Source organism: Littorina saxatilis, linkage group LG3 (genome assembly GCF_037325665.1).
Source record: "Littorina saxatilis isolate snail1 linkage group LG3, US_GU_Lsax_2.0, whole genome shotgun sequence".
Lineage (NCBI taxonomy): Eukaryota > Metazoa > Mollusca > Gastropoda > Littorinimorpha > Littorinidae > Littorina > Littorina saxatilis.
Window position 1 is genome coordinate 44,682,121 of NC_090247.1, and position 26,918 is coordinate 44,709,038.

At 42.2% G+C, this 26,918-nt stretch overlaps 1 protein-coding gene across 8 annotated transcripts in view; it reads right to left on the bottom strand.

Annotated features, from left to right (window-relative positions):
• Window positions 1-598: 598 nt before the first annotated feature.
• LOC138962475 (organic cation transporter protein-like) overlaps window positions 599-26,918 on the bottom strand; it is a 78,562-nt gene continuing 52,242 nt past the window's right edge. For 3 of the 8 annotated variants that reach the window (XM_070334305.1, XM_070334304.1, XM_070334308.1), the window contains 10 exons: window positions 17,586-17,744; window positions 15,968-16,037; window positions 15,304-15,407; window positions 14,158-14,312; window positions 13,421-13,589; window positions 12,952-13,167; window positions 5,771-5,997; window positions 4,912-5,093; window positions 4,309-4,466; window positions 599-2,337 (listed from right to left, as the gene is read on the bottom strand). In XM_070334305.1, coding sequence (XP_070190406.1) covers window positions 2,250-2,337; window positions 4,309-4,466; window positions 4,912-5,093; window positions 5,771-5,997; window positions 12,952-13,167; window positions 13,421-13,589; window positions 14,158-14,312; window positions 15,304-15,407; window positions 15,968-16,037; window positions 17,586-17,744 — 1,528 coding nt within the window. In that variant the 3' untranslated portion in view covers window positions 599-2,249. Of the gene's footprint in view, window positions 2,338-4,308; window positions 4,467-4,911; window positions 5,094-5,770; window positions 5,998-12,951; window positions 13,168-13,420; window positions 13,590-14,157; window positions 14,313-15,303; window positions 15,408-15,967; window positions 16,038-17,585; window positions 17,745-25,090; window positions 25,689-26,918 lie in introns of those variants that run through there. The other 5 variants (XM_070334309.1, XM_070334311.1, XM_070334312.1 and 2 more) reach the window with 3 other exon arrangements.

A 26,918-nucleotide genomic window follows, 5' to 3' on the forward strand; every position in this document is an offset into this window, starting at 1 on the left:
GTGCCTTCCTTGATAACTGCGTAGTTAAGATATGTGTTTGTCTTCTTTATTATATCAGCTAAATATGTCTGTATTTATTCGCTATGCCTTCATTGATAACATATACTTTTAGAAATACAAATACTGATTGAGCATTGACCATTTCTTCTTGTGTGATAGAGGTTTCGTTTGCGTGAGTTCTGCAATGGCAGGTGCATGCACACAAGTGTATTGTTGTGAAATATGACAAGATCGTTTTGTCTTTTTACTGAGTATGTTTACATGTGCGTGCGCAAGTTTGAGGATGAGTACGGCACTCATCGGTGACCTGGTTTGTAACATCTTGCTTTCACTGGATCAGTTTTGATGTGTGGACCAACAGATTGACTAAATGTTTTGAAATCGCTTTGAGGAACTTTCTTCTTCTAACAACCAGTTCTCGCAGCGTGTATCCCTTTTTGCTGTTTCCTGTATTTACTGTTTAGACTGCATAAGCATTTCTGCAAGGCCCAGCTTTTTCATTCATAATTGAGACGTTTTGTACGTGTTATTACTAATCAGGTCATAATCACTCATGCGTTCACATGCATACATCAGCAATAATGAACAGTAAACAATGTTATACAAATTTACATCTAATATTTATTGAAAGATCAAAGCAAGACATTGCAATGATTGCCCTATTACATCTTCACAAATATACCAAAGCACACTGGCTAGCACTACTATAAACTACTATAAGTACAACAATAACAAAGAACTCGAGTCTGAGTAGTATACTATCTATCAGGGGTGGGACTTTTCCGCGAATCCGCGGATTTCCGTGGACACAACTTACGAATGCCGCTGGAGTAATCTATTTTTCCGCGTCCCATTTCATCACAGTATCTATAACATGTTGACTGAATGATATGGAGAGAAGTGAAGATGGAACAGAACACTGGAGGCTTGAGAGTTAAATTGTGCTGACGGTGAAAATTAACTCCTGATAACTAATAGTCATTTTGAGCTTCAATGCTTTGGGGCGTCACTTGGATCATACTATTGCCAGTATTGGATTATGGATACATGGTTCATTACGTAAATATGCACCATTACAATGTTACCATTGTTGTGTGAAAGTGGTTTTTTTTTGTTTGGTTGGGTGTTTGTTTTTGTTTTGTTTTGGGGGGGGGGGGGGGGGGGAGTGAGGAGAATGTCTTTTTTTAGTCTCAGAATGCACCAGATTGCACAGATTTTAATGTACAATTTAAAAAAAATGTCGGGGGAGCATGCCCCCAAACCCCCCTAGAAAAAAGGAATTTCCTCTTTTTTCATCACAAGAGAAACATCACAAAGTCAGTCAGCCAGGCGAGATTGAGTACAGAACTCACTTCCACATAAAACGCCAGAAACAATTAATACATTTCTAATAGTTTAATTCTTTTCTTTGTGCACTACAGTATCGTGCACTCTTATTTTAAAAAATCAGAACATGGTAAACGAGTACATATAGTACTAACACAAACGTCATCTACATCTAATTCAGGCATACTTTCTGAGCAAATATCTTACAATATGCTTCTGCTAGAATATTGTACTATTAGGAAATCGCCGTCGAGTTCAACATGTAAAAAGTCTGTGTAACAAAGAAAGAACAACAACCAAGATAAATTCACCAAGAAATTTAACCGTGATCATTTTACCCAGAGTTTTGACCGGTAACACACACACACACCAGACTGGACCTAGTGTATGAGTGGGAGGGGCTTCAAACAGAGCTAGAAAGCCAGGGGCCTGCTGATTTGCTGGTACAGATGAGGGCAATTTGATACAGGGAAGCAAAGGGGGTGCAATTTTAAAATATGATTTTAAAAAATTGTATAATTACTGCCTGTGGCTCAATGGCTATCTCCCCACTCTGCACCCAATTATGCCAAAAGTATTAATTTGACAGAACAGCAATATGTTTTGTTTTTGAACCTCATCTGTATCTGTGTCAGAGGAATTTTGCTTCAGTGTAAAAGAACAGCTAAATGTTTGGCTGTACATGTATAGACATTTTTACCCTGGTCAGTGTTTCTTTTGCTTGAAAGTGAATGTGCAGCAGCAATTAGTTTGTTGCCCAGTCAGGGGAGTTTGTTGATGTGTGGATACACATGTGTATATATCCCTTCAATAAATGTTGGAACTGTTATTTACTACCAGGGTTAAGTCTTAGAATGTGCGAAATGTGGATGGATGTTGTGTGCATATGTGTAAATATGTGTTAAGTGGTGTCTCGACATTAACTAATATTTATTATAGACGCCATCTTTCTTGGGGAGGTCATCGTTGTCCAGGCTGCCTAAAGCGTAAGACTTCTTTCCCTGTGATTTTCTGAAACAGCCGTCAGACACACAATAAGCAAACAAACAAACAAATAACCCAAATAAAGAACGCAAATTGAAACAAATGTAAGTCACACTTTCAACAAACAATTGGACAACAATATCAAGCAACAGCTAGAATGCAAATTAAAACAAATGTAAGTCACACTTTCAACAAACAAGGGACAACAATATCAAGCAACAGCTAGAATGCAAATTGAAACAAATGTAAGTCATACTTTCAACAAACAAGAGACAACAATATCAAGCAACAGCTAGAATGCAAATTGAAACAAATGTAAGTCACACTTTCAACAAACAAGGGACAACAATATCAAGCAACAGCTAGAATGCAAATTAAAACAACCGTTAGAGCTGTACCACACATTCCCCAAACATTGAGCAACAATGCCCTCATAACATGGGAATAGTAAATCTTGTTTTGGTCACCACCTCCACCACCACCACCATGCATCACCACCACCACCACCCACAACACAAACAGTAACCTTAACCCATGCACGCTGTGACTTGACAGAAGCAAGTTAGCTAGCGAGGAAGACAGGAAGAAAGAAAGCTAGGCAGGAAGGAAAGAAAGTAAGGATAAAAGAAACAAGAAATTCCTCCGAGGTAGGAAAAACACCCCCGAAGTCAGAAGTCAAAAGTCAAAAGTCAAAAGTCAGAAGTCAAAAGTCAAAAGTCAGAAGTCAGAAGTCAGAAGTCAGAAGTCAGAAGTCAAAAGTCAAAAGTCAAAAGTCAAAAGTCAAAAGTCAAAAGTCAAAAGTCAAAAGTCAAAAGTCAAAAGTCAAAAGTCAAAAGTCAAAAGTCAAAAGTCAAAAGTCAAAAGTCAAAAGTCAAAAGTCAAAAGTCAAAAGTCAGAAGTCAGAAGTCAGAAGTCAGAAGTCAGAAGTCAGAAGTCAGAAGTCAGAAGTCAGAAGTCAGAAGTCAAAAGTCAAAAGTCAGAAGTCAAAAGTAAGTCAAAAGTCAGAAGTCAGAAGTCAAAAGTCAAAAGTCAGAAGTCAAAAGTCAAAAGTCAGAAGTCAAAAGTCAAGTCAAAAGTCAGAAGTCAAAAGTCAAAAGTCAGAAGTCAGAAGTCAAAAGTCAGAAGTCAAAAGTCAAAAGTCAAAAGTCAGAAGTCAAGAGTCAAAAGTCAGAAGTCAGAAGTCAAAAGTCAAGTCAAAAGTCAAAAGTCAGAAGTCAGAAGTCAAAAATCAGAAGTCAAAAGTCAAGAGTCAAAAGTCAGAAGTCAAAAGTCAAGTCAAAAGTCAGAAGTCAGAAGTCAGAAGTCAGAAGTCAAAAGTCAAAAGTCAAAAGTCAGAAGTCAAAAGTCAAAAGTCAAAAGTCAAAAGTCAAAAGTCAAAAGTCAAAAGTCAAAAGTCAAAAGTCAAAAGTCAGAAGTCAGAAGTCAGAAGTCAAAAGTCAAAAGTCAAAAGTCAGAAGTCAGAAGTCAAAAGTCAGAAGTCAGAAGTCAAAAGTCAAAAGTCAGAAGTCAGAAGTCAAAAGTCAAAAGTCAGAAGTCAGAAAGTCAGAATGTAAACACAGGGTCCATTGCGACAGGGTACGTCGAGGTAGGAAAAACACCCCCGTTGGTCAAAGGGAAATAACCATTCTCACTGCCACCAACTGAGAAGGTTATTTCCCTTTGACCATTAATATGTCACTCTTAATCTTAATCCACCAATAACTCCCTAACCGTGTGTTTGACTGGTCCCAATTTTTGTAAGGACCGTCTCAGGAATGTATAGAACCTGTTCACCAAGTTTGGTGACGATCGGTCCGTTCATTCTTGAGATCTATATGCGAACACAAACACACAAACACACAAACACATCCAGTGAAACCTATACACACCCCTATACCGGGGGAAAAGCAGAGAGAAAGAAAGAAAGAAAGAAAGGAAGTACGTATAACCACAAGCAGGAAAGGCAACCACTCTTTTGTTCACCACCAACACCATCACCAGCAAAGCACCACCACTCACCCGCTGACACCAAAGTTCTTGGCATCCTCGATACTCTCGGGCAGCTTCTTGTGCAGGGTCTCGGGCAGGAAGAGCGCGGCCAGGCCAGCCAGCACAGACAGCCCGCCGAAGATCAGGGAGGGCAGGGCGATGCCGAAATCGCCGGACACGTAAATGCTCTGAAGACCCAACACATACATTGTTAGTGGTGTCTTTCACTCTTTAAAACAACAACAACAACAACAACAACAACAACAACATGTCAGTTGATTGTACATCACAACATGACATGACTTATTGTGCGGTATGTATTTGCATGGAATTTTGACCTAAAGTGAATGTTGGTGTATCTGAAATGCATTGTCCATGAGTGGCTAATGTGTTGTTGTTAGTTTATTGTTACGTTATTTTGCTAGAATGTATATTTGTATTTAATGTTTATCATTGTAGAAATATCTGCAAGTGCAAAGAAAACTGTGTGCTATCCATGTATAGTATTCAAAATAACGTGTTCTAAACGGGTCAAACACTTCACCAAAAAAGACAATAACAAGACGTCATCCTTTACAGGATTATGTTAATTCTGAGGTAAACGTTTACAGCGGCAGAACTGAATCGACTCACCAAAGTTGCAACATAAGGGGACGCAATCCCTCCTATACGGGCGCACAGAGAGCTGGCGCCCATGCCAGAGTTGCGTACCATGGTGGGGAACAGTTCCGCCGAGAAGACGTAGATGATGGCGAAGGCAGCGGAAACCCCGAACTTTCCGATCATGGACAGGGTGATGGTTGACCACTGGTCACCTGCACGTTAGTTGGGATAACAGGGTTGCATTGCCATTGGGAACTATACTTGGAACAATGCAGTCTTGCATCACGCAAAGTGCATTGGACTGCTAGCAAGACTGTGACATGCACGAACTTCATTCGACAACTAAACGCTCCACCACAGATCACAGCCAAGGAACTTCAGTGTGAAGCAGTGCAGAGGACTGGACTCACCATGACTCACGTACCACATCTCCCTATGAGACTCACCTTCATCGCCGTTTAGGACGGGGAAGATGAAAGCCCCCGGGCCCGCCCCCCAAGCACATGGAGAAGCAACTTGATTCAAAGATCCATAACTCACAGTTCCTTTCTTTCCAATCCGGCGAAACACTGAGCCAAGCTACACGTACGTGACATTGTAGGCTTGCCTCAGTGTTTCTATTGAATCAAAGGAAAGCAAGTCTTACACAAGCCATAACAACTTGACAGAGTTATTTCCGAACATCGCCGCCCGTATTCAGCATTCTTCACCACGGCTCGCTTTGACACTCACCTTCATCGCAGTGGAGGACGGGGAAGACGATAGCGATGCTGCCCCCTCACCCCGCCCCCCCCTTCCCAATACAGAAGCAATATCTATGACTCACAGTGACTCACGGCCGGGCCACGGCTCACTATGAGACTATCAGACAGCTGGCCGCCACACTCACCTTCGTCGCCGTAGAGGACGGGGAAGATGATGGCGATGCAGGCCCCTCCCCCCAGGAACATGGTGAAGCAGTGCAGAGGCCGGCGCCCGACGCGGAAGAGGAAGATGAGACAGAAGACGTAGGACAGCGTCTCGGCAATGTTGGCGTAGAGAAAGTTGAGGAAGAGATTTCCAGACAAGCTGCCCACGTTCAGTCCCAGCCCGTAGTACACCATGCTCACCACCAGCCTGGCACAGACAACAAACACGTGCAACGATAGACTGGAGGACTAGACTACACAAACACAGTCGTATGGCTCCATCCTTACTAGGGTGTAATACCAGAAGCACAACAACCGTGGGGCGTATAACAGCAGAGGCGTATCAAATGATGAGGCGTAACTGCATTAGAGGCTGAGGTGTTACACCAGTAGCATAACAACAGAGGTGAAACACCAGAGGCGTAAACAAATAGGTGTAACAACAGACTGTGTAGCAATTGAGGTGTGGGCGGTACCAGACGCACATGAGAGGTGTAACAAATGAGGTGTAACACCAGAAGCCGTAACAACTAACGTGAAACACAGGAATAAGCATTGCCAGATTTGTTCTAATCAGCTTTGTTATAGCTAAAGTGTAACGCCAGATGCGCACTACTGAGGTGTCACATCAGACTGAGGCGGCATAATAACTGAGGAATAACAACACAATTAGCACTGCGGGATCTGTTTTAATAGCTCTGTTTTAGCAGATGATGCTTCAAAAAGGAACGCTCGCTTAATAATAAAATCCTTTCAGATCCCCCCCCCCCCACCACACACACACCTGCTCTGTGTATTTCTAAAACATTTATCCCCTCGCCCTTTTTATTTAGTTATACCAAAGAGTGTATCCCTACGGACTTTCCGTAGGGATATACCCAGTTCTCTTTACAGGTGTTTCCTCTTAAAACTTTTATGTTCGGTTCGGAATATGTACTTTCGCGTTCTTAAAACAGACATTGATAAACACAGAGAGAGAGAGAGAGAGAGAGAGAGAGAGAGAGAGAGAGAGAGAGAGAGAGAGAGAGAGAGAGAGAGAGAGAGAAGAGAGAGAGAGAGAGAGAGAGAGAGAGAGAGAGAGAGAGACTGAGAGGGTCACCGAGAGAGAGAGAGATCGCGGTTTGGGCAGTGTGTGTGCGTGTGTGTGTCAGTAGGCGACGGGGGGGGGGGGGGGGGGGGAGTAACCCTCTTTAAGATATGGGCGTATTCACTTTGCACTGACGCCGTGTGTGTAGGAGACTGAGGGAGGAAACCTTTTGTAAACTGTGGGCGCAATCACTTTGCCTCAAGCCATCGCACATACGCCTCAGACATCATGTCTATGTCTGTACGAAGGGCAACACAGCTAGACAACAACACACACAAACAAGTCGCGTAAGGCGAAATTACTACATTTATCATATCTATATGTTTTTGGAATCAGGAACCGACAAGGAATAAGATGAAATTGTTTTTAAAACGATTTCGGAAATTTAATTGTAATCATAATTTTTATATTTTTAATTTTCAGAGCTTGTTTTTAATCCGAATATAACATATTTATATGTTTTTGGAATCAGAACATGATGAAGAATAAAATAAAAGTATTTTTGGATCGTTTTATAAAAAATAATTTTAATTACAATTTTCAGATGTTTAATGACCAAAGTCATCAATTAATTTGTAAGCCTCCATGCTGAAATGCAATACCGAAGTCCGGCCTTCGTCGAAGATTGCTTGGCCAAAATTTCAATCAATTTGATTGAAAAATGAGGGTGTGACAGTGCTGCCTCAACTTTTACAAAAAGCCGGATATGACGTCTTAAAAGACATTTATCGAAAAACTGAAAAAATGTCTGGGGATTTCATACCCAGGAACTCTCATGTAAAATTTCATAAAGATCGGTCCAGTAGTTTAGTCTGAATCGCTGTACACACACAAACGCACAGACACACACACACACACATACACCACGACCCTCGTCTCGATTCTCCCTCTATGTTAAAACATTTAGTCAAAACTTGACTAAATGTAAAAACACACACACACACAAAACAATAACAAAAACTACTGGCCCTAGAACAAGTTGCGTAAAGCGATGTCAAAACGTTTAGTCAATTTGTCGTCCTCACTGAGAGAATGCGACTGAACACACTTTTTTGGTTTTTCTTCGACTAGTCATTCCTAGGCTGGCAAAAAAAAAACTTTAAAAAAAGTGCGGACTAGTCTCGGTAAACTGAGAAATCAACTATGAAGCTAATTTGCATCAAACTTGCATCAATTCTTTATTTGTTATTGTGTGCACATTTTCCATTTAAACACAATACATGTATATTTTGAGGGATTCAGGAAATAATAATATTAATAAAAAGAACAATGCAACTTTTTTTGAATCTGTAACTGCATCTTTAATTTTCAGCAGAATTTGTAAATAAAATATTAGTTAATCACTTTTAAGCTTCCGATCTGAATTGGAATCCCACATTCCAGACCCGGCCAAAGATTGTTTGACAAAAAAATTAACAAATTTGATTAAAATGCGGTCGCCACAGTGCGACCTAATTTCTTGACGGATATGACGTCATGAACAATATGTATTTTGTTTTAAATGGAAAACAAATATATGTGGGGATGCCATCTGGAAGAATTCACATATCAAATTTCATAAATATCTGTCCAGTAGTTTTCTGGGAACTGCTCTACACGCACGCACACACATCCTCACCTCCCTCAGTCTCGATTTCAAGACCACAGCAATACATTTAGTCAAATATTATCTGAATGTAAAAACCAACCGTGCTTGAAATGTAACATGTTGTAATGTGTTTCAGTGATCTCAGCGGGCTTCTGTCCACACAACTTGACACAAGCTTTGACAGAGCGCACTGCTTTTTTTCTTTTTCTTTTGTTAAGATGTTGCAGGGTGCGACGGTGCAACCGAGCACACAACAGACAGTATTTTCACACCCACAAAACCCTTTTATTTGACGTTTATGATTGCGCGTCCTTGACCCGACAGTCGCGTAAAAGAGAACAATGTGGTTACGCTTTCGTCGGAGTACAGGCCACGAAAATACGAAGATTAATGTTTATTAATGCACTGCAACTTCGGAACAAACGCAGCGAAAATGAACGGGTAAGACTGGAAGAATCAATCTTCGTAGTCGTATTTCGTTTTCCGTACATAACCTTATTTTCCCTTTTGTATCACTGATGTTACCCTGACATATCTTGATTTGACCCAAAATGAGTAAGACAGAAAAGCTCTTCTTGTCAAATTAAACTTTTTTTTCTCTCTCCTAATTAACTACAGGCAAAACAAACAATAAAAACAAACAATAAAAGTATAAGAATAACACCCAAGTGTAGTGCACACGTTCGTTATTCAGTCGAGTGCGAGACATGACCGCGTTATGGGGCTTTCAAACACAGACACCAGGACTATTTTTTCCATTCACAAAAAAGTCTAATATTTGTCTGCGGCAAAGGTAATATACAATCTTTAGGAAGCGCTGAACTGCTTGCCATTGTCATTGAGAAAAAAAGTGACATAAACATGTTGACACCGACGGGAAGTAATATTTTACCTAATGCCCTCCTCCCCCACCCCCTCCCTTTTTAAAACTTTTTTTATGGACCCCTTCACTCACACCCCAACTTAGCCCTCTAGGAACCCTGAATGGGGTCGGCTGTTAACCTCTGTATGCATTAACATGTTTAAAGTTATACCGTCCTCTCGTAATACATGTAGTTCAGTTCAGCGTCACAGAACGAACTACTTTCTTGTACTGGAGAATATGACATCTCTTTCATGGCTTGGAGAATATGACACCTCTTTCATGGCTTGGAGAATATGACACCTCTTTCATGGCTTGGAGAATATGACACCTCTTTCATGGCTTGGAGAATGTGACACCTCTTTCATGGCTTGGAATATTCAAACTCCTCACCAGCTCCTCGTGGGACAAAACACATTACTCTGAATACGGTGACAACTAATCCTTGTCATACAACATTAAACTTTCAACGGTTTCTTGCTTCAAATACTTCAAATAATTGTAATAAGAGAAAAAAAAAGAGAAAGAAAGAAAGACAGACAGACAGACACACAGACAGAGAGACAGAAAGACAGAAAGAAAGAAAAGGTAACTAGGAAAGAGGTGGAACAAAAGAAACGGTAGTGACCCCCTGCTTACAAATTGCAGGAAGTACTTTCTACCGACAATGGTTTCTTCCTGACATGGACACTTCCATGTTGAATACACTGTGACGAGGTAAGTTGCAAGGAAACACAATTAAGGAGGGTTCTTTCCCATTAAGAAGCCATTGGATTCAGAATTAGTTTTCAGCGAGATCTCCCAGGTGTGACAACAACAACAACAACAACTATGCACCACCACTACCGGCACCACCACCCGCCAAAACCAACACCACCCCCTCTCTCTCTCTCCACAACCACATACATCTGCTCTGCGCCCCCACAAGTCTAGGGATTTCAATGTAAACATTTATCTTATTCACGACACGGTGTCTCCACTGCACAACTTCTTATATGATCTTATCTCAACTTATCTCATCTTATCCACCTCCAAAGATCTCTTCTAGCTGTAGACCTTCACTCATGTCCTTATTTTTAAAGGCACACTCCTTTTTGGGGAAAAAAGTTCGTTTCACCGTCTCAGATCTGGCTATACTTTCACATGGGATTAGACCATCCCTCCACTTGGTCACATCACATGCCAAAAATTAAAAACATGAATGCTTGTTGTGGGGATTTGGAATAAATTGTTTTTGGCTCACGTAAGTGTAGCCTATGCGATGCTAAACTTTGTCTGTCTGTGCGTGTGTATGTGCGTGTGTGTGTGTGTATGTGTGTGATAGAACCTTTAACATTTGACTAAACACAGAAATACTAATTTTACCTGGTTATTATCCAAGCAACAGCTTCAAAATATTGAAGCAATGATCAACATTTCGTCGGCACGTATGTAGTTAAAGTGTGTATCCAAAAAAACCGGGTGGTGGGGGGTTTTGGGGGGGGGTAAAAACAGGTGACTGGTTTGTGTCGTGTGTGGTATGTAGACCAGGTCAGGGGTCAAGGTTAAGTCAGATCAATTAATTCATAAAAAATTCCCATTGTGCACAGAGTACCCAGGCTGTTCATTTTGGTATGTGACCAAGTGGAGGCATGGTGTTATCCCATGTGTATTGCCTGGCCTGATGTGACCAAGTGGAGGCATGGTGTTATCCCATGTGTATAGCCTGGCCTGATGTGACCAAGTGGAGGCATGGTGTTATCCCATGTGTATAGCCTGGCCTGATGTGACCAAGTGGAGGCATGGTGTTATCCCATGTGTATAGCCTGGCCTGATGTGACCAAGTGGAGGCATGGTGTTATCCCATGTGTATAGCCTGGCCTGATGTGACCAAGTAGAGGGATGGTGTTATCCCATGTGTATAGCCTGGCCTGATGTGACCAAGTGGAGGCATGGTGTTATCCCATGTGTATAGCCTGGCCTGATGTGACCAAGTGGAGGCATGGTGTTATCCCATGTGTATAGCCTGGCCTGATGTGACCAAGTAGAGGGATGGTGTTATCCCATGTGTATAGCCTGGCCTGATGTGACCAAGTGGAGGCATGGTGTTATCCCATGTGTATAGCCTGGCCTGATGTGACCAAGTAGAGGGATGGTGTTATCCCATGTGTATAGCCTGGCCTGATGGGACCAAGTGGAGGCATGGTGTTATCCCATGTGTATAGCCTGGCCTGATGTGACCAAGTAGAGGGATGGTGTTATCCCATGTGTATAGCCTGGCCTGATGGGACCAAGTGGAGGCATGGTGTTATCCCATGTGTATAGCCTGGCCTGATGGGAGACAGTGGAGGCATGGTGTTATCCCATGTGTATAGCCTGGCCTGATGGGAGACAGTGGAGGCATGGTGTTATCCCATGTGTATAGCCTGGCCTGATGGGAGACAGTGGAGGCATGGTGTTATCCCATGTGTATAGCCTGGCCTGATGTGACCAAGTAGAGGGATGGTGTTATCCCATGTGTATAGCCTGGCCTGATGTGACCAAGTGGAGGCATGGTGTTATCCCATGTGTATTGCCTGGCCTGATGGGAGACAGTGAGCCGACCTGTTTTCACGGGAAGGAGTGTGTCTTGAAAGACAGACGGATGTACATAAAATCAGCTCAGCGACCCGCAAGTCTGAGGCTTTCAATGTAAACTTTTATCTCATGCATGACAGGGCCTCTCTACTGCATACATACTCGCATAAAAAGAAAGTAAACTATAGTAAATAAAAATAAAAACATAAAAAAGTCTCGAGATGGTGAAGAATGCAGTTGGTCTGAGGGGCAGCAATTTGAATATTACCTCCTGCAAATAACCCCACTAAGTTAACTGTAAAAATTTTTTTGATGACCGCGTGTTCACTTTGCAGCCTAGTCTTTTTCTTTCTTTTCTTTTTTAATCGAAGTCAGCTGCCTGAAGCGCGGATTTGCTAAACCCGCATTTAAAAAAAATTGTTTTTGTTTTTCATTTTAATACCCCCCCTCCACTTTGTTGGGACTAGTACCCATTCCCATTCCCCTTTCATTTGCACATGAAAGTGCAAAAGCGAAAACAGAAAAATGCAAACATTGTCAACCAGCTAAAGCAGCAACAGAAAATAAAAATCTCGAATGTGAAACTTTAGGCTAGCTGTCAACCAGACGATGCAAAACAAAACAAAACAAAACAAAATCAACTAGTCGAGCAAAATGAGTAAATTTAAAACTCAAATCAAAGATGAAAATTATCAACCACACAACCCAAACCACACAACAATGTAAACCAGCTGAACCCACAAGTAACTATGTGACACACGCACGCACGCACGCACGCACGCACGCACGCACGCACGCATCCGCACGCACGCACGCATTCACACACACACACACACACACACACACACACACACACACACACACACACACACACACACACACACACACACAATACAACTTGTATTAGCCAGCCAAGACCAAGCGAAATAAGTAAAGAGATAGATAAACAATCAAATAAATAAAAGATCAAATACATCATGAAATAAAATATGAAATAAACTACCCCCAACCATACACCCAAAACGCATCAAGGTGTCGGCACACCAGACAAGCAGCATTCGGCACTGACCAGTTGAAGAAGATGATGAGGCATCGCACCATGAGGCGCGGGGAGGTGAAGAGATGCCAGATCTTCTCCTGGGGGGCGTCAGACTGCAGGTCCTGCAGACTCAGCACCTTCTCTGACACGTCGGCCTTGTTGACCTGGGCAGCCTTGCGGATGATGGCCGACGCTTCCTCCAGACGGCCCTTGGACACCAGCCAGCGGGGCGACTCGGGTACCAGGCTGCACAGTAGTTAGAGCTCGTGACCACCGAGTGTTGCTCTTGTCTATGAGTGTACCCGTGAACATGCGGGTGATAGTGTGAACATAGATGGCAAGAATGGAGTGTAGACACAGAATGTTAACATGACAATGAAAATGGAGTGTAGACACGATATCTAAACATGAAACGTAAAATCAAAGAGAAAAAAATTAGGAAATAAGCACCAAAAAACAAAAACAACAAAACCAACAACAAAACCAAAGCACGACGTACAAGAAGTGTCCGACGAAGAAGAGGTTGAAGCAGGACACGGCGATCTGCAGGTGGTGCCAGTTGCGAATGAGGTAGGCGAGGAAGAGGATGATGAAGAGCCCCAGGGCCCAGAACAACTCGATCACGATGCCAGCGATGGTTCGCTGGTCCGGCCCCACTAGCTCCATGCCTGCCACACAGTCGAAAAGTTCAAGGTTTACGCCCTCACGGCAAAGCCATTAGGGGCATGTTCCCGGGTTTTACCCCGACTTTAGATGTGTATGCGTGTTTAGGTGGTATCAGCATCTGCACTTAAATCGCGCTCAAAACTGTCAATCCTTCAGAAACGTGCTACAACGTTAATCACCAGAAGGTGGAATAAATACCGCCGTACCATGCAGCCGGGTGCAAGGACGGGCGTGAAGTGCTGTTAGCAAGGGCCGATTTTCAAATTATTTTCAATGAGCTTTTGTCGGGTAAAAGACGCTTAGAAATGTAAAAGGCGAATCGATGGGAAGTCAGTCATGTGACCAGACCTTCCCCCCCCCCTCTCTCCGCCTCACGTTTATGATTTTGCAACTGACTCTCCGAATCTATACCCCAGCACTGTTCTTATAGGCATGGAAGGTAAGGACCCGGATGAAAATTGGTGGCGCACTTAAACTGTTCACACAGCAATGTGGTAAACATTGTTTCGAAGTCTGCTAAAGAGTAGGATGCAACTCGGCCAGAGGAATACATTTGACTCGCAGGCTCACCTGCCACGAAAGCCGCGAGGAAGAAGCCAATACCAAAGAAGGTGGCCATGAAACGGAGAGCCACGAAGGCACCGTAGCTGTGTACAAAGCCTGTCGCCATGGTAACGATGAACTGACCAACCAGGCCGATCATCATCGTCTTCTTCCGTCCAATTCTGAAAAGGACATTATTTATATTTAAAAATCGAATGAATTGAAATGTGTGTGTGTGTGTGTGTGTGTGTGTGTGTGTGTGTGTGTATGTGTGTGTGTGTGTGTGTGCCACGGTGTGTGGTGTGTGTGTGTGCCGCATGCGTGCGTGCGTGCGTGTGTGCGTGCGTGCGTGCGTGCGTGTGTGCGTGCTTGTGTGTGTGTACGTGTGTGTGTGTGTGTGTGTGTGTGTGTGTGTGTGTGTGTGTGTAATTGTAAATACATCGAACATCTGTCATCGGAGAAGAAAGAAAGCTGAAAATCTATTTGTTTTGTATATTACAGTCAAACTAACGTAATACATGTAATACAGAATGACACAACACAATTCAAACATGCTGATTTCAGGCACCTATGTCTGAACGAGGCATGCACTCTAGGCAATCCAGGCAATCAGACAACTTCTACCTGTTGATGTCAGTACAGTTTGACATGTAGAGCTTTACGACTTTTCTCTTACACGCATTAAATACTTGATGCACGCCTGGGTGATCCTCTATACACGTGTACTCATGTTACGGTGAGCAGAACATATTTATGATATGTGGTTGTCTTCCCACGCGTGATAAGTCTTAAAGAGGTGTAAAGAAGATTAACATGAATCTGAAAGCGGAGCAGAAGGGCGTTAACCTGTTTACATAACAAGCAAGGCCATGAATCATATCAGAAATGGGCACCTGGAAAGCACCGCACTTATTGCTCCTATTGGTCTTATTGCTCTGTTTTTGCTTGCTTGGAAGATTGCGTGACAAGAAGAAGAAGAAGAAGAAGAAGTTGAAGAAGAAGAAGAAGAAGAAGAAGAAGAAGAAGAAGAAGAAGAAGAAGAAGTCGAAGAAGAAGTTGAAGAACAAGAACAAGAACAAGAACAAGAAGTAAGAGATCGATAAGCTAAAACAAAAAACCCAGAGCAGTGACAGGTCTACGTAAGTGCGAGTGAGAGCGCCCCAGACGACGTACATGTCGGACATGGCGCCCAGGATGAGAGAGCCGCCCAGCAGTCCGCCCATCAGGATGGAGTTGGCCATGGCCACTTTGTCCTGGTCTCCACACACCAGGTTCAGCTGAATACATACACAGCTCAATGTGGATATTTTTTCATGCCTGTTTTAGTTCCTTTCTGGGGTCAGTTTATTTTCCCGTAACAAAGTGCGATTGCTGTCTGGCATGTTTCACTTTACTTCTTTGTTCAGTTTATTTTCCTTTAAACAAAATGAAACTGGGGTCAGTTCACGTTTCTGTAACAAAATGGGATTGTTACTTCGCATGTTTCGTTTTTCTTTTTTGGTAAGTTAAACTTTAACTTTATTTCTTGGGTCAATTAATATTCCCTTGGTAAAGACTTTCTTTCTGTCTCAAACCCAACCTCTTCAGTCTTCATTTTTCAGCCACCTTGTGCTGTTCCGCCGAATTAGATATGGGGTCACAAAGTACGATTTGCTGGCCGCATTCACTGTAACCATAGTAACCTCCGTACGAGATCGACACTAGGAAATATCTAATGAGTTTTGAGTAAGCTAACATCTCGAATATTTCATAATTAGTCATCTGGACTGACCTCGAAGATGACAGTTTTGAGTTAACTAACATCTCTAATATTTGGGAATGAGTGATTTGGACTGACCTCGGAGATGACAGTTTCCTCATAATACTCCTTGCTGTAAACCCATCTGCTGCATTCAGCCGTATCATTGCTAAAACAAACAACCATAAACACATATCAATAAACACATAAACACACTTAAATGCACCAAAACACAAATGAAAGCACACCGGAACAGACACACAGAAAGGTATACGCAAGCATACGGGGCGGGGATATAGCTCAGTTGGTAGCGCGCTGGATTTGTATTCAGTTGGCCGCTGTCAGCGTGAGTTCGATCCCAGGTTCGGCGGAAATTTATTTCAGAGTCAACTTTGTGTGCAGACTCTCTTCGGTGTCCGAACCCTCCCCCCGTGTACACTACATTGGGTGTGCACGTTAAAGATCCCACGATTGACAAAAGGGTCTTTCCTGGCAAAATTGCTTAGGCACAGTTAATAATTGTCTACCTATACCCGTGTGACTTGGAATAATAGGCCGCGAAAGGTAAATATGCGCCGAAATGGCTGCAATCTACTGGCCGTATAAAATTTCATCTCACACGGCATCACTGCAGAGCGCCTAGAACTGTACCCACGGAATATGCGCGATATAAGCCTCATTGATTGATTGATTGATTGAAGCATGCACGCACCCACACAAACACAAACTAAACATGCAGACAAGCAAATTAAAAATGTTTTAAAAAAATGATGTAAAGGACAAAGAAAACTATTGACTAAATAGACAAGACAATATTTAATTGTGGAAACGTAAGAATAATTAATTTTGAATATTTTTCGTACCGCCCCTCAATACACAAAGCTACAGAGAGTAACACATGGTATGTTAGGAAGACCGAGCAAACACAGAGGACAGAGGGCAGACGGACGGACACAGAACGAACACCGACAGAAGAACAGACACTGTTTGTCCAGAACGGCAACCGAGGAAGCAAAGAAAACAAAATAAATGATAATGATCAAGAATAGTGACCCATGTCCTTGAGAACTGTTGCAATTAGGTACCAAACTTTGCAGACGGAGAGAATCGGGGCAATGTGCTGAAGCTGGATTGTGGAGAAAAGAGATAATTTTGACTTTGGAAGTCGATGTCTTTCGTAAAGTTCATTTCACGCACCAGAACATAACCATCTCGTTGTCGGACACTAGGCCTAAAAAAAAAATAGGTGTGGTTACGGTAACCCGACCTACCCTATTTTTAGGGGCCGATCCTATAACTTTTTATTACATAAAGTTTGTCAAAAAAAAAAAAAAAAAAAAAAACCCAGTGCAAAAAACGCAATGAAAGCGAAAGCGCCCGTGTCGCACACTTATTTCCCTGTCAAGTAGGTTTAATTTGTACACATTAGAAAAAAAGTAAAAAAAAACAAAAGTGATTGCCTACCTACCTACCCTATTTTTTCTGGCTATGTTACCGTAACCACACCTATTTTTTTTTGGCCTTACTAGTCTTGCGCTTTACCGAAAAAAACGAACTTGAACCTGAAGACCAATTTGACAAGTAAGCCTACCAACATCTACCAAGGAAGTGCTAGCCTTGACGGAAAGTTACAAAAAATGTTTTACGTTGTTGAAAAGGGGTTGCTAACTTGCAACAGAGGGTTGCTCGCTTTGTACATACAGAAGTGTTTGCTAACCTTGGTGCAAAGGGGTGCGTGACGTTGCGGCCAGCAAAGTAGCTGCACTGGGCCCAGGCCTTCTTCTCGCTGTCATAGGGGACGGTCTCCTGGAGCAGCAGGTCGTGCCACTCACCCTGGCTCTCGTACGTGTCGTTGTCTAGGCCTGGGATCGCGCATCTAAACACACACATAGAGAAATCTGATAAACAAAGGGAAGTAAGCGCTCTAAATGCATACAACAGGTGTAATAGAGTAAATGAGGGTTATTCGGAACCGTCTCCTGGCACCTGATAGAATAACAAGCATTGAAAGGAACAAGCGACTTTCATTAGCAGAAATATATATATATAGAGAGAAAGAAATTTTCTGTAAAATCATGCATGCAAATATGTGTTTTCTATGCAATTGATAGTTCTATATCCTGGCTCTCATATGTGTCGTTGTCCAGGCCAGGGATGGCGCAACTGGTCCGAACACTGATAGGGACATATATTTTCTGTAATATCATGCATGCAATGATGCGTTTTCTGTGCAGTTCATAGTTCTATAGCCTGGCTCTCGTATTTGTCGTTGTCCAGGGAAAGACATTTTCTGTGACATCATGGGTTTGTTGTTGCTGTCTCAGTGCCCAATTAAAATGTGCGAGGCCTAATAAGTTCATATTAACCTAGTATACGAGTTCCCTTATTAGGAACGGCTATTCTATAGCAGTTGCCACATGGTAAACTTTGTCCTCCCGGGAAAGTGCAAACAGACTTTGAGGTCAGATGCTTTCAGCTGAGTGGACGAGTTCCTTGTCATAATCTGAAATGGCAGCAAAGGAGAGCTGCCCAATACATACATAAAAAATAAAAATAGAATGAAAGAAAGAAAAATGGAGAGAGTCCTCAAAACAGAAACAAACAAAAAAAGAGTTTAACGACGGTCATCCGTTCGGATCTTAATTGACCATGCTTTAGCAGTTGCAGCAGGAATGTCCCTTTTTCATACTGCCTTGATAGAAGTTTTATTTGCTGTTGGAATCTAATGCCTTAAAAGAAAAGAAAAAAATATTCAACTTTATCTGCTAATGAAAATGAAGGTACCGCAAGAATGAACACATCTCTTTAGATTCATATACTGATGGAAATGAAGACTATGGACGAACGAAAATATGAGTGTATGTCATTCATCGATTCTTTACGCTCCCCTGCAACATGAGATATAGAATCAGCTCTGACGCTCAGTGTGGACCGCAGAAAGGGGAAGGGGGCGGGGGGAGAGGGGTAAGGGAGGGAACGTTCGGAACAATACGTGAGTAGAATAATCAGATGCGAAGGTCAAAGTGACCGCGTACCGGAACTTGAAATGAACTCTTCACTTTATGTTGCACAGTAATAGTACTAATGATTAGACAAAAGTACTCTTCCGAAGATGCCTGGTACCATGTTCACGCCGGGGGGAAGTGTTACGGCAGAAAAATCGAGAGAGAGAGAGAGGGGGGGGGGATGTAGGAGTAGGGGGAGGAGAAGCGGGAGGATGCAAAGATGAGTACATGAAAGTTCAGGGCCGGACTACCGGGGGGGTTATGGGGGTTGCGCAACCCCCCCCCCCCCCCAGTATATTTTAAATTGAGTTTCAATTTTGGGGGTTATAATCAGTGACAAAATCTGCTGCCTGAAACTGGTAATGATCATCCTCAGAATGCACCAGATTGCACCATTTTGCATCCTTTTTTTCAAAATTTTCCGGGGGGGCATGCCCCCCGACCCCCCTAGCAAGCTAGGCGCTTCGCGCCTTCACACCCATATCTTCACAATATACTTTTGAACCCCCCCCCCCCCATAACATGAACTGATCCGCCCCTGCCGCCAGGGGGGATATCCCCCTGGACCACCTCTAGCAACCCTCCCCCCCCCCCTCCTCTTAGCCTAGTCCGGCCCTGGAAAGGGTACAAGTATCTCGTGAAGTGAAAAAAACAACCACCGTGTAGTGCAAGTGTAAGATGCTAATACTGACCTGGTAACACATTCACCTCGCGTGAGTGTTTGGTCTCACAACAGCCGTGTCCACACCATGCAAATCGTCACCTACTTACAGTCACGGAATCTACACAGCGTAGACGTGACAAGACTTTTATCACCGTTGAAGGGCAGACAACCACAAAGTACAGAGTCTTGCCAAAACATACAAGCCGCCTGTTTCTTTAACGGGCCCAATAAAGTGAGGTGAAGAAAGTGGAACAGCCATCAACATTTAAAAACACACTGACAACATTTTCACATTCATGGGAGTATTTGATCATTTAAAGGCACAGTCCTTCAAGTTCCTGTGAAAACGTAGCTAAACCAATGACAGTTAACCAATGACTGTTGACTGTTGAGTGTTGATTTGTGGTATGAGTTTAAGTGGAGGGATGATTTTATCTGATGTTAAAGCATGTCATCACAGATGGTGAGCTCAACCGGGAGGTCCTGTGTTTTTAAGGCATCAACCTTCGAAAAGTTAAAGCTACAGTCGAACCTGTTCATAGAAAACACCTCGATCAAAAATGGTCGTTATAGACAGGTGGAAAGGTAAATTATACAGGGAAAAAAAATCGTCGGGAATCTTGTAGGGAGGTTGTTGTGGGCAGGTGGCCGCTGTCGAGAGGTGGTCGTTAGTACAGGTTTGACTGTACCTTCCTTTTCGTTTAAAACATTTGATAAATCTTCTTCTTCTTCTTCTCGTTCGCTCCTATTTGATGAACTAACACATATCCGTCCGGGCTTTTACGTTGGACGAGAACATCCTTCCACTTAAACACATACCAAAACTCAACACCATCATTGCTCTCTTCGAACATCGCCCATTTTCTTCTCCGATTATATTTGTAACTCACACATTCGTTAATCAGCAACATGAATTGAGAAAAAGTATCCGACGTGAACAGGAAGCAGTCAGTAAGCTGATACTTGATATGTGTCTAAGTAGAGGGAAGCTCCTTTCCCGTGTAAAAGCCTGGACAAATCTGTGTTGGTTTACATCATGTCTACGTTACAGCGGATGTTATAAAGAGGTGGATTTTATTGCTTTTGATTTATTCAGAGACAGCTGCTATAGTCTGGAAGCGTTTTATTCATCAATCAATAGTACAATTACTTTGCTGGTCATATAAACTCCCGTATTCTCCTGGGTTGTACCTTTTCGTTAAACTCACGTATTTTCCTGGGTTGTACCTTTTCGTTAAACTCCCGTATTTTCCTGGGTTGTACCTTTTCGTTAAACTCCCGTATTTTCCTGGGTTGTAACTTTTCGTTAAACTCCCGTATTCTCCTGGGTTGTACCTTTTCGTTAAACTCCCGTATTTTCCTGGGTTGTACCTTTTCGTTAAACTCCCGTATTCTCCTGGGTTGTACCTTTTCGTTAAACTCCCGTATTTTCCTGGGTTGTAACTTTTCGTTAAACTCCCGTATTCTCCTGGGTTGTAACTTTTCGTTAAACTCCCGTATTCTCCTGGGTTGTAACTTTTCGTTAAACTCCCGTATTTTCCTGGGTTGTAACTTTTCGTTAAACTCCCGTATTCTCCTGGGTTGTACCTTTTCGTTAAACTCCCGTATTTTCCTGGGTTGTAACTTTTCGTTAAACTCCCGTATTCTCCTGGGTTGTAACTTTTCGTTAAACTCCCGTATTCTCCTGGGTTGTACCTTTTCGTTAAACTCCCGTATTTTCCTGGGTTGTAACTTTTCGTTAAACTCCCGTATTCTCCTGGGTTGTACCTTTTCGTTATCTTGATTTTGCACATATGTCAGATGATTAGGTTATTGCTTTTGTTGTTCTCGATCGTTACCTACCTCCCTTGTTACAGCCTCAGTAGTCTTCTTACGAGCATCTTATCACCATCTCATCGAATCTTTATCTGTCCAGATTTCAGTTTTATTACCTTGAGTTTCTTTATACATAAAAGTCAACCGTAGGATTGAATCTAAATTTCGTAATTTATGTCTCTGGAAAGCGGATTCACCGGTAGAACAAGTCAGTAATAAATCTCAAATCCTATTCTGTGCAGGGGCGGATCTGGGGGGGGGGTGCAATGGGTGCAATTGCACCCCCCCCCCCAGCGGGACAAAAAAAAAAAAAAAAAAAGAAGAAAAAAAAAAAGAAGAAAAATGTATCACCTGAAAATAGCACTTTACACGCTCAGATTGCACCAGATTGCACAATTTTGCTTCCTTTTTAAAAAAAAAATTCCGGGGGGGGGGGGGGGGGGGCATGCCCCCGGACCCCCTAGCATGCTCGGCGCTTCGCGCCTTCGCTGATAAGATACAAAACAAAAACAAAAAAACTTTGCACCCCCCCCTTTCAAAACCCAGATCCGCCCCTGCTGTGACACTGTTGACAAAACTGACTTTCATCTCTTTCGCAAAATCAACCGTAGGCTCGTAAATATACCAAACCAAAATAAAACAAACCAAAGCAAACCAAACGAAACTAAAACAAAAGAACCAAAAACAACACAAAAACAAAACCAACAAAATTAACTTATAAACAGAACACAACACACGTAAATATATATACGTACACAGTCCAAAAAAGCAACCAAAACAAAATATACACAAAAACAAATAAAAATAATGATCCAAGGAAGATCCAAGGGATTAAGCCACACACACACACACACACACACACACCCGGTACCACAAACACGCACACAAACACACACAAACACGCACACAAACACACACAAACACGCACGCACACACGCACGCACGCACGCACGCACGCACGCACACACACACACACACACACACACAATCACGCACACAAACACACACAAACACGCACACAAACATACTCGCTCGCGCGCGAGTAAAACCCAGTTCAAACAAACATCCGTCAAACCGGCGGCACAAAAGATGCTGCCGACACCCCTTTATTCCTCCCTCTTGTTACCTCTGTATTAGCCTATTAGAGCAATCAAAATTCATGAATTCAAACCTCTTGTTAGCATATGGCTTACAATAGCACTTTTGTAACCCCATACAAAGAAATGCACTCCGAGCCTGTCTCTCATGTTTTTTGAAAGCCGTGACACCGTTAGAATATTAGTCAAATCCTTAAAGTTACTGTCCTTGACATTTCAAGGTGCACGGAGCTCCAAGGGCTTTCAGTCAAGCCTGAGGGATCTATTACCAAATTATACCAAGTTTCATAGAATTTTTATCAAGGAGTCGAAAACTGCAAAATTTGTACGAGTTAATTTTCATCATTTTCCGGGCAGGAAAGCGTGGCCCTCGATCAGGCTCACATCAAGGTCCCCCACGTGAACTAATTACGTCAACAGCTTAAATGGAAGTCTATTAGTATTAGTCTCGACGAGAGGGAGAATTCTTTCTACTTTGGGTACTTTACGTCAAAATATTGTGTTTTATTACGTAAGCAAATTGTAAAAGATTGTATGTGGGTCTATTTTGGCATACTGCACGCGTGATCACGGGAAATGTTAATGACATTTTGGTGGGAGATGTGAACTTGCAAACCGCATAAAGTTTCCTTTGGCTGGCTATGTGTAGTCATCTATGAGATAGTTGTGTAAAGCTTTTGACTATTTCTATCGTAATCTGCAACAAAAATTCAAATAGGCCTAGTTGCTTCAGCAATGCTGTGACTCCTGCACATGAAGCTCGCATTTTTCATGATCCGCTCACTTCGACCATTATTTTTAATAATCACTGAGACTCGGCATGTAACCTCTGCTTATTCCCCCCTCTGCTTCTTTACCTCTGTAAACTTGTAGAGCTAGTTATTTTTCGATAATGACCCAGCAACCAAACAAATAACGAGCCAGCAACAGCCTGAATCCTCGATTTTGTTTGTTTGTTTGTTTGCTTAACGCCCAGCCGACCACGACCATGAAATTGTTTTTAAATCGATTTCGGAAATTTTATTTTGATAATAATTTTTATATTTTTAATTTTCAGAGCTTGTTTTTAATCCGAATATAACATATTTATAAATATGTTTTTGGAATCAGAAAATGATGAAGAATAAGATAAACGTAAATTTGGATCGTTTTATAAAAACAATAATTTTTTTACAATTTTCAGATTTTTAATGACCAAAGTCATTAATTAATTTTTAAGCCACCAAGCTGAAATGCAATACCGAAGTCCGGGCTTCGTCGGAGATTACTTGACCAAAATTTCAACCAATTTGGTTGAAAAATGAGAGCGTGACAGTGCCGCCTCAACTTTCACGAAAAGCCGGATATGACGTCATCAAAGACATTTATCAAAAAAATGAAAAAAACGTCTGAGGATATCATACCCAGGAACTCTCATGTCAAATTTCATAAAGATCGGTCCAGTAGTTTAGTCTGAATCGCTCTACACACACACACAGACAGACAGACACACACACACACATACACCACGACCCTCGTCTCGATTCCCCCCTCTATGTTAAAACATTTAGTCAAAACTTGACTAAATGTAAACAAGTCGCGTAAGGCGAAAATACAACATTTAGTCAAGTAGCTGTCGAACTCACAGAATGAAACTGAACGCAATGCAACGCAGCAAGACCGTATACTCGTAGCATCGTCAGTCCACCGCTCATGGCAAAGGCAGTGAAATTGACAAGAAGAGCGGGGTAGTAGTTGCGCTGAGAAGGATAGCACGCTTTTCTGTACCTCTCTTCGTTTTAACTTTCTGAGCGTGTTTTCAATCCAAACATATCATATCTATATGTTTTTGGAATCAGGAACCGACAAGGAATAAGATGAAAGTGTTTTTAAATTGATTTCGAACATTTAATTTTGATCATAATTTTTATATTTTGAATTTTCAGAGCTTGTTTTTAATCCAAATATAACATATTTATATGTTTTTGGAATCAGAAAATGATGGAGAATAAGATGAACGTAAATTTGGATCGTTTTATAAAAACAATAATTTTTTTTACAATTTTCAGATTTTTAATGACCAAAGTCATTAATTAATTTTTAAGCCACCAAGCTGAAATGCAATATCGAAGTCCGGGCTTCGTCGGAGATTACTTGACCAAAATTTCAACCAATTTGGTTGAAAAATGAGAGCGTGACAGTGCCGCCTCAATTTTCACGAAAAGCCGGATATGACGTCATCAAAGACATTTATCAAAAAAATGAAAAAAAGTCTGAGGATATCATACCCAGGAACTCTCATGTCAAATTTCATAAAGATCGGTCCAGTAGTTTAGTCTGAATCGCTCTACACACACAGACAGACAGACAGACAGACAGACAGACAGACACACATACACCACGACCCTCGTCTCGATTCCCCCCTCTATGTTAAAACATTTAGTCAAAACTTGACTAAATGTAAAAAGAAGAGACACGGCGAAGATCAAGGGAGGAGAAGAATGTGTCATCGTCATGTTTATGCAACTGCAAGCGAGTCGAGACAGATCCCGAAGTACATTTTCTTGTCCTGGAAAATGTAAGCCAAATTTACTTTCTTGAACATTCCATAAAGAAACATCGCAGTGACGTCAGTCTCAGTGACGTCAGCATAACACCCTACCTGTGTTGAGGGGTAGCCATGATGAAGACGGTCACCATGGTATGAAGGGCGCCGGGTAATCCACACCAGCAGATAATAAAATATAGTCGTTTTTGGTACGGGCCGAACGGCTTGATCTCTTCCAGTACATCGTCGAACAGCATCTTGTGATACGAGTATGTGCTAACTTATCACTTGTTCTCACATTAAAAATTATTTACGATGTGTCTGCGGAAATGACTTGGTTTCCCGATAAAACAAACAAACAAACAAAATAGCTTTATTTGTCTTTTAGGCTGAAATACAACTACACAGGAAATACATGTTAAAGGACCAACTTTTCAACTGAAAACATCACTCACTCTTTGAGAAATGAACTGAGCTATTTGTATTAACCACAAAACTGTGCTCTGTACTTTTGATGCAGGCGGCCACGAAGAACTGAACTATTAGCAACGAACATTCACCACTTTGTCCATACCATGAAGCTAGTTCTACAAGCAGAGATGTATGTATGTCTCTGCTACAAGCAACACATCCGCTGCAAAGTCCAGTGTTTTCACTAGAAGCAAAGCCGTAGTGCGCACTATGCACCGGAGAATGTTTTCACTGTTCGTTGGAAAGGAGGTAGCGTCAAGACAAACCGCGATCTGCACGCATGAAGGACAATGAACTCCACTAGTTACGTGAGTTGAAAAAAGCAGCCGTCAGATAGGTCTATACTATGGGTTTTTTTTACGTCCTTACAGATACTAATATCTATTAGGGATATGAATATAGGCAGGGGCGGATCAGTTCATTTTATGGGGGGGGGGGGGGAGGTTCTAAAAGTATATTGTGAAGATATGGGTGTGAAGGCGCTAAGCTCCGAGCCGACGGCGCGAAGCGCCTAGCTTGCTAGGGGGGTCGGGGGGCATGCCCCCCCCCCCGGAAAATTTTGAAAAAAAAAATGCAAATTGGTGCAATCTGGTGCATTCTGAGGATGATCATTACCAGTTTCAGGCAGCAGATTTTGTCACTGATTAATACCCCCAAACAACAACAACCCCAAAAAACAAAAACAAATATTTTTATTTTTTGGCTGGGGGGGGGGGGGGGTTCCGGAAACCCCAGAACCCCCCCCCTCCCCCTCGTCCGCCCCTGATAGGTAATGTGTTAGGGGGGGGAGGGAGGGAAGGAGCGAGGGAGGGAGGATGTCGGAGCGGGTAAGAGTGGTGATAAAAGTTTATTAAAAGATTTCGGTTCGTTTCTTCGTTTCTGTATATATTGTCTTCAAAAGCGTTTTTGGGGTAGGGTTTGTTTTTTGTTTAAAAGAATGCTTTTTAAAGAGATACAAATTTCAGATCCACTTTATAAAACCAAAGGTTAAAAAGTTGATCCAGCTTTATACAGAGAGAAAATAAGAACCAGTATATATATAGTACGCACGTCTTGTTATATTTACATTTTAAAAGGCAATGCCCCAGTGACACAACGAACATTTATACACACAAATATGTATATCTACATTTACTGGCAAGCCAGGCCCCGGCCGTCAGCCAATGGCGCAGCTGGCATGGGTGCCTGTGCCAGGAATAACTTAAAAGCTCGGCGAGGCACCGAGTACATATATCACGGACATCTAAAAGTACTTTTAGGGTAAAAGGGTTGGTTTTTGAAAGGTGTATTTATTAGGTAAGAAGGTTTGTTTTATATAAAGTGGTGGCATGCCATTTTATAACCCTTGGCTGGGTATGGATGGGGGGGGGGGGGGGGGGTAAGGCCTCATCGGTGGTGTCGTGGTAGCACCTGGTTTGTCAGTCAGTTTTTAGCCATGACAAGGGCCTAGTAATAACAATAGCGATTTAGT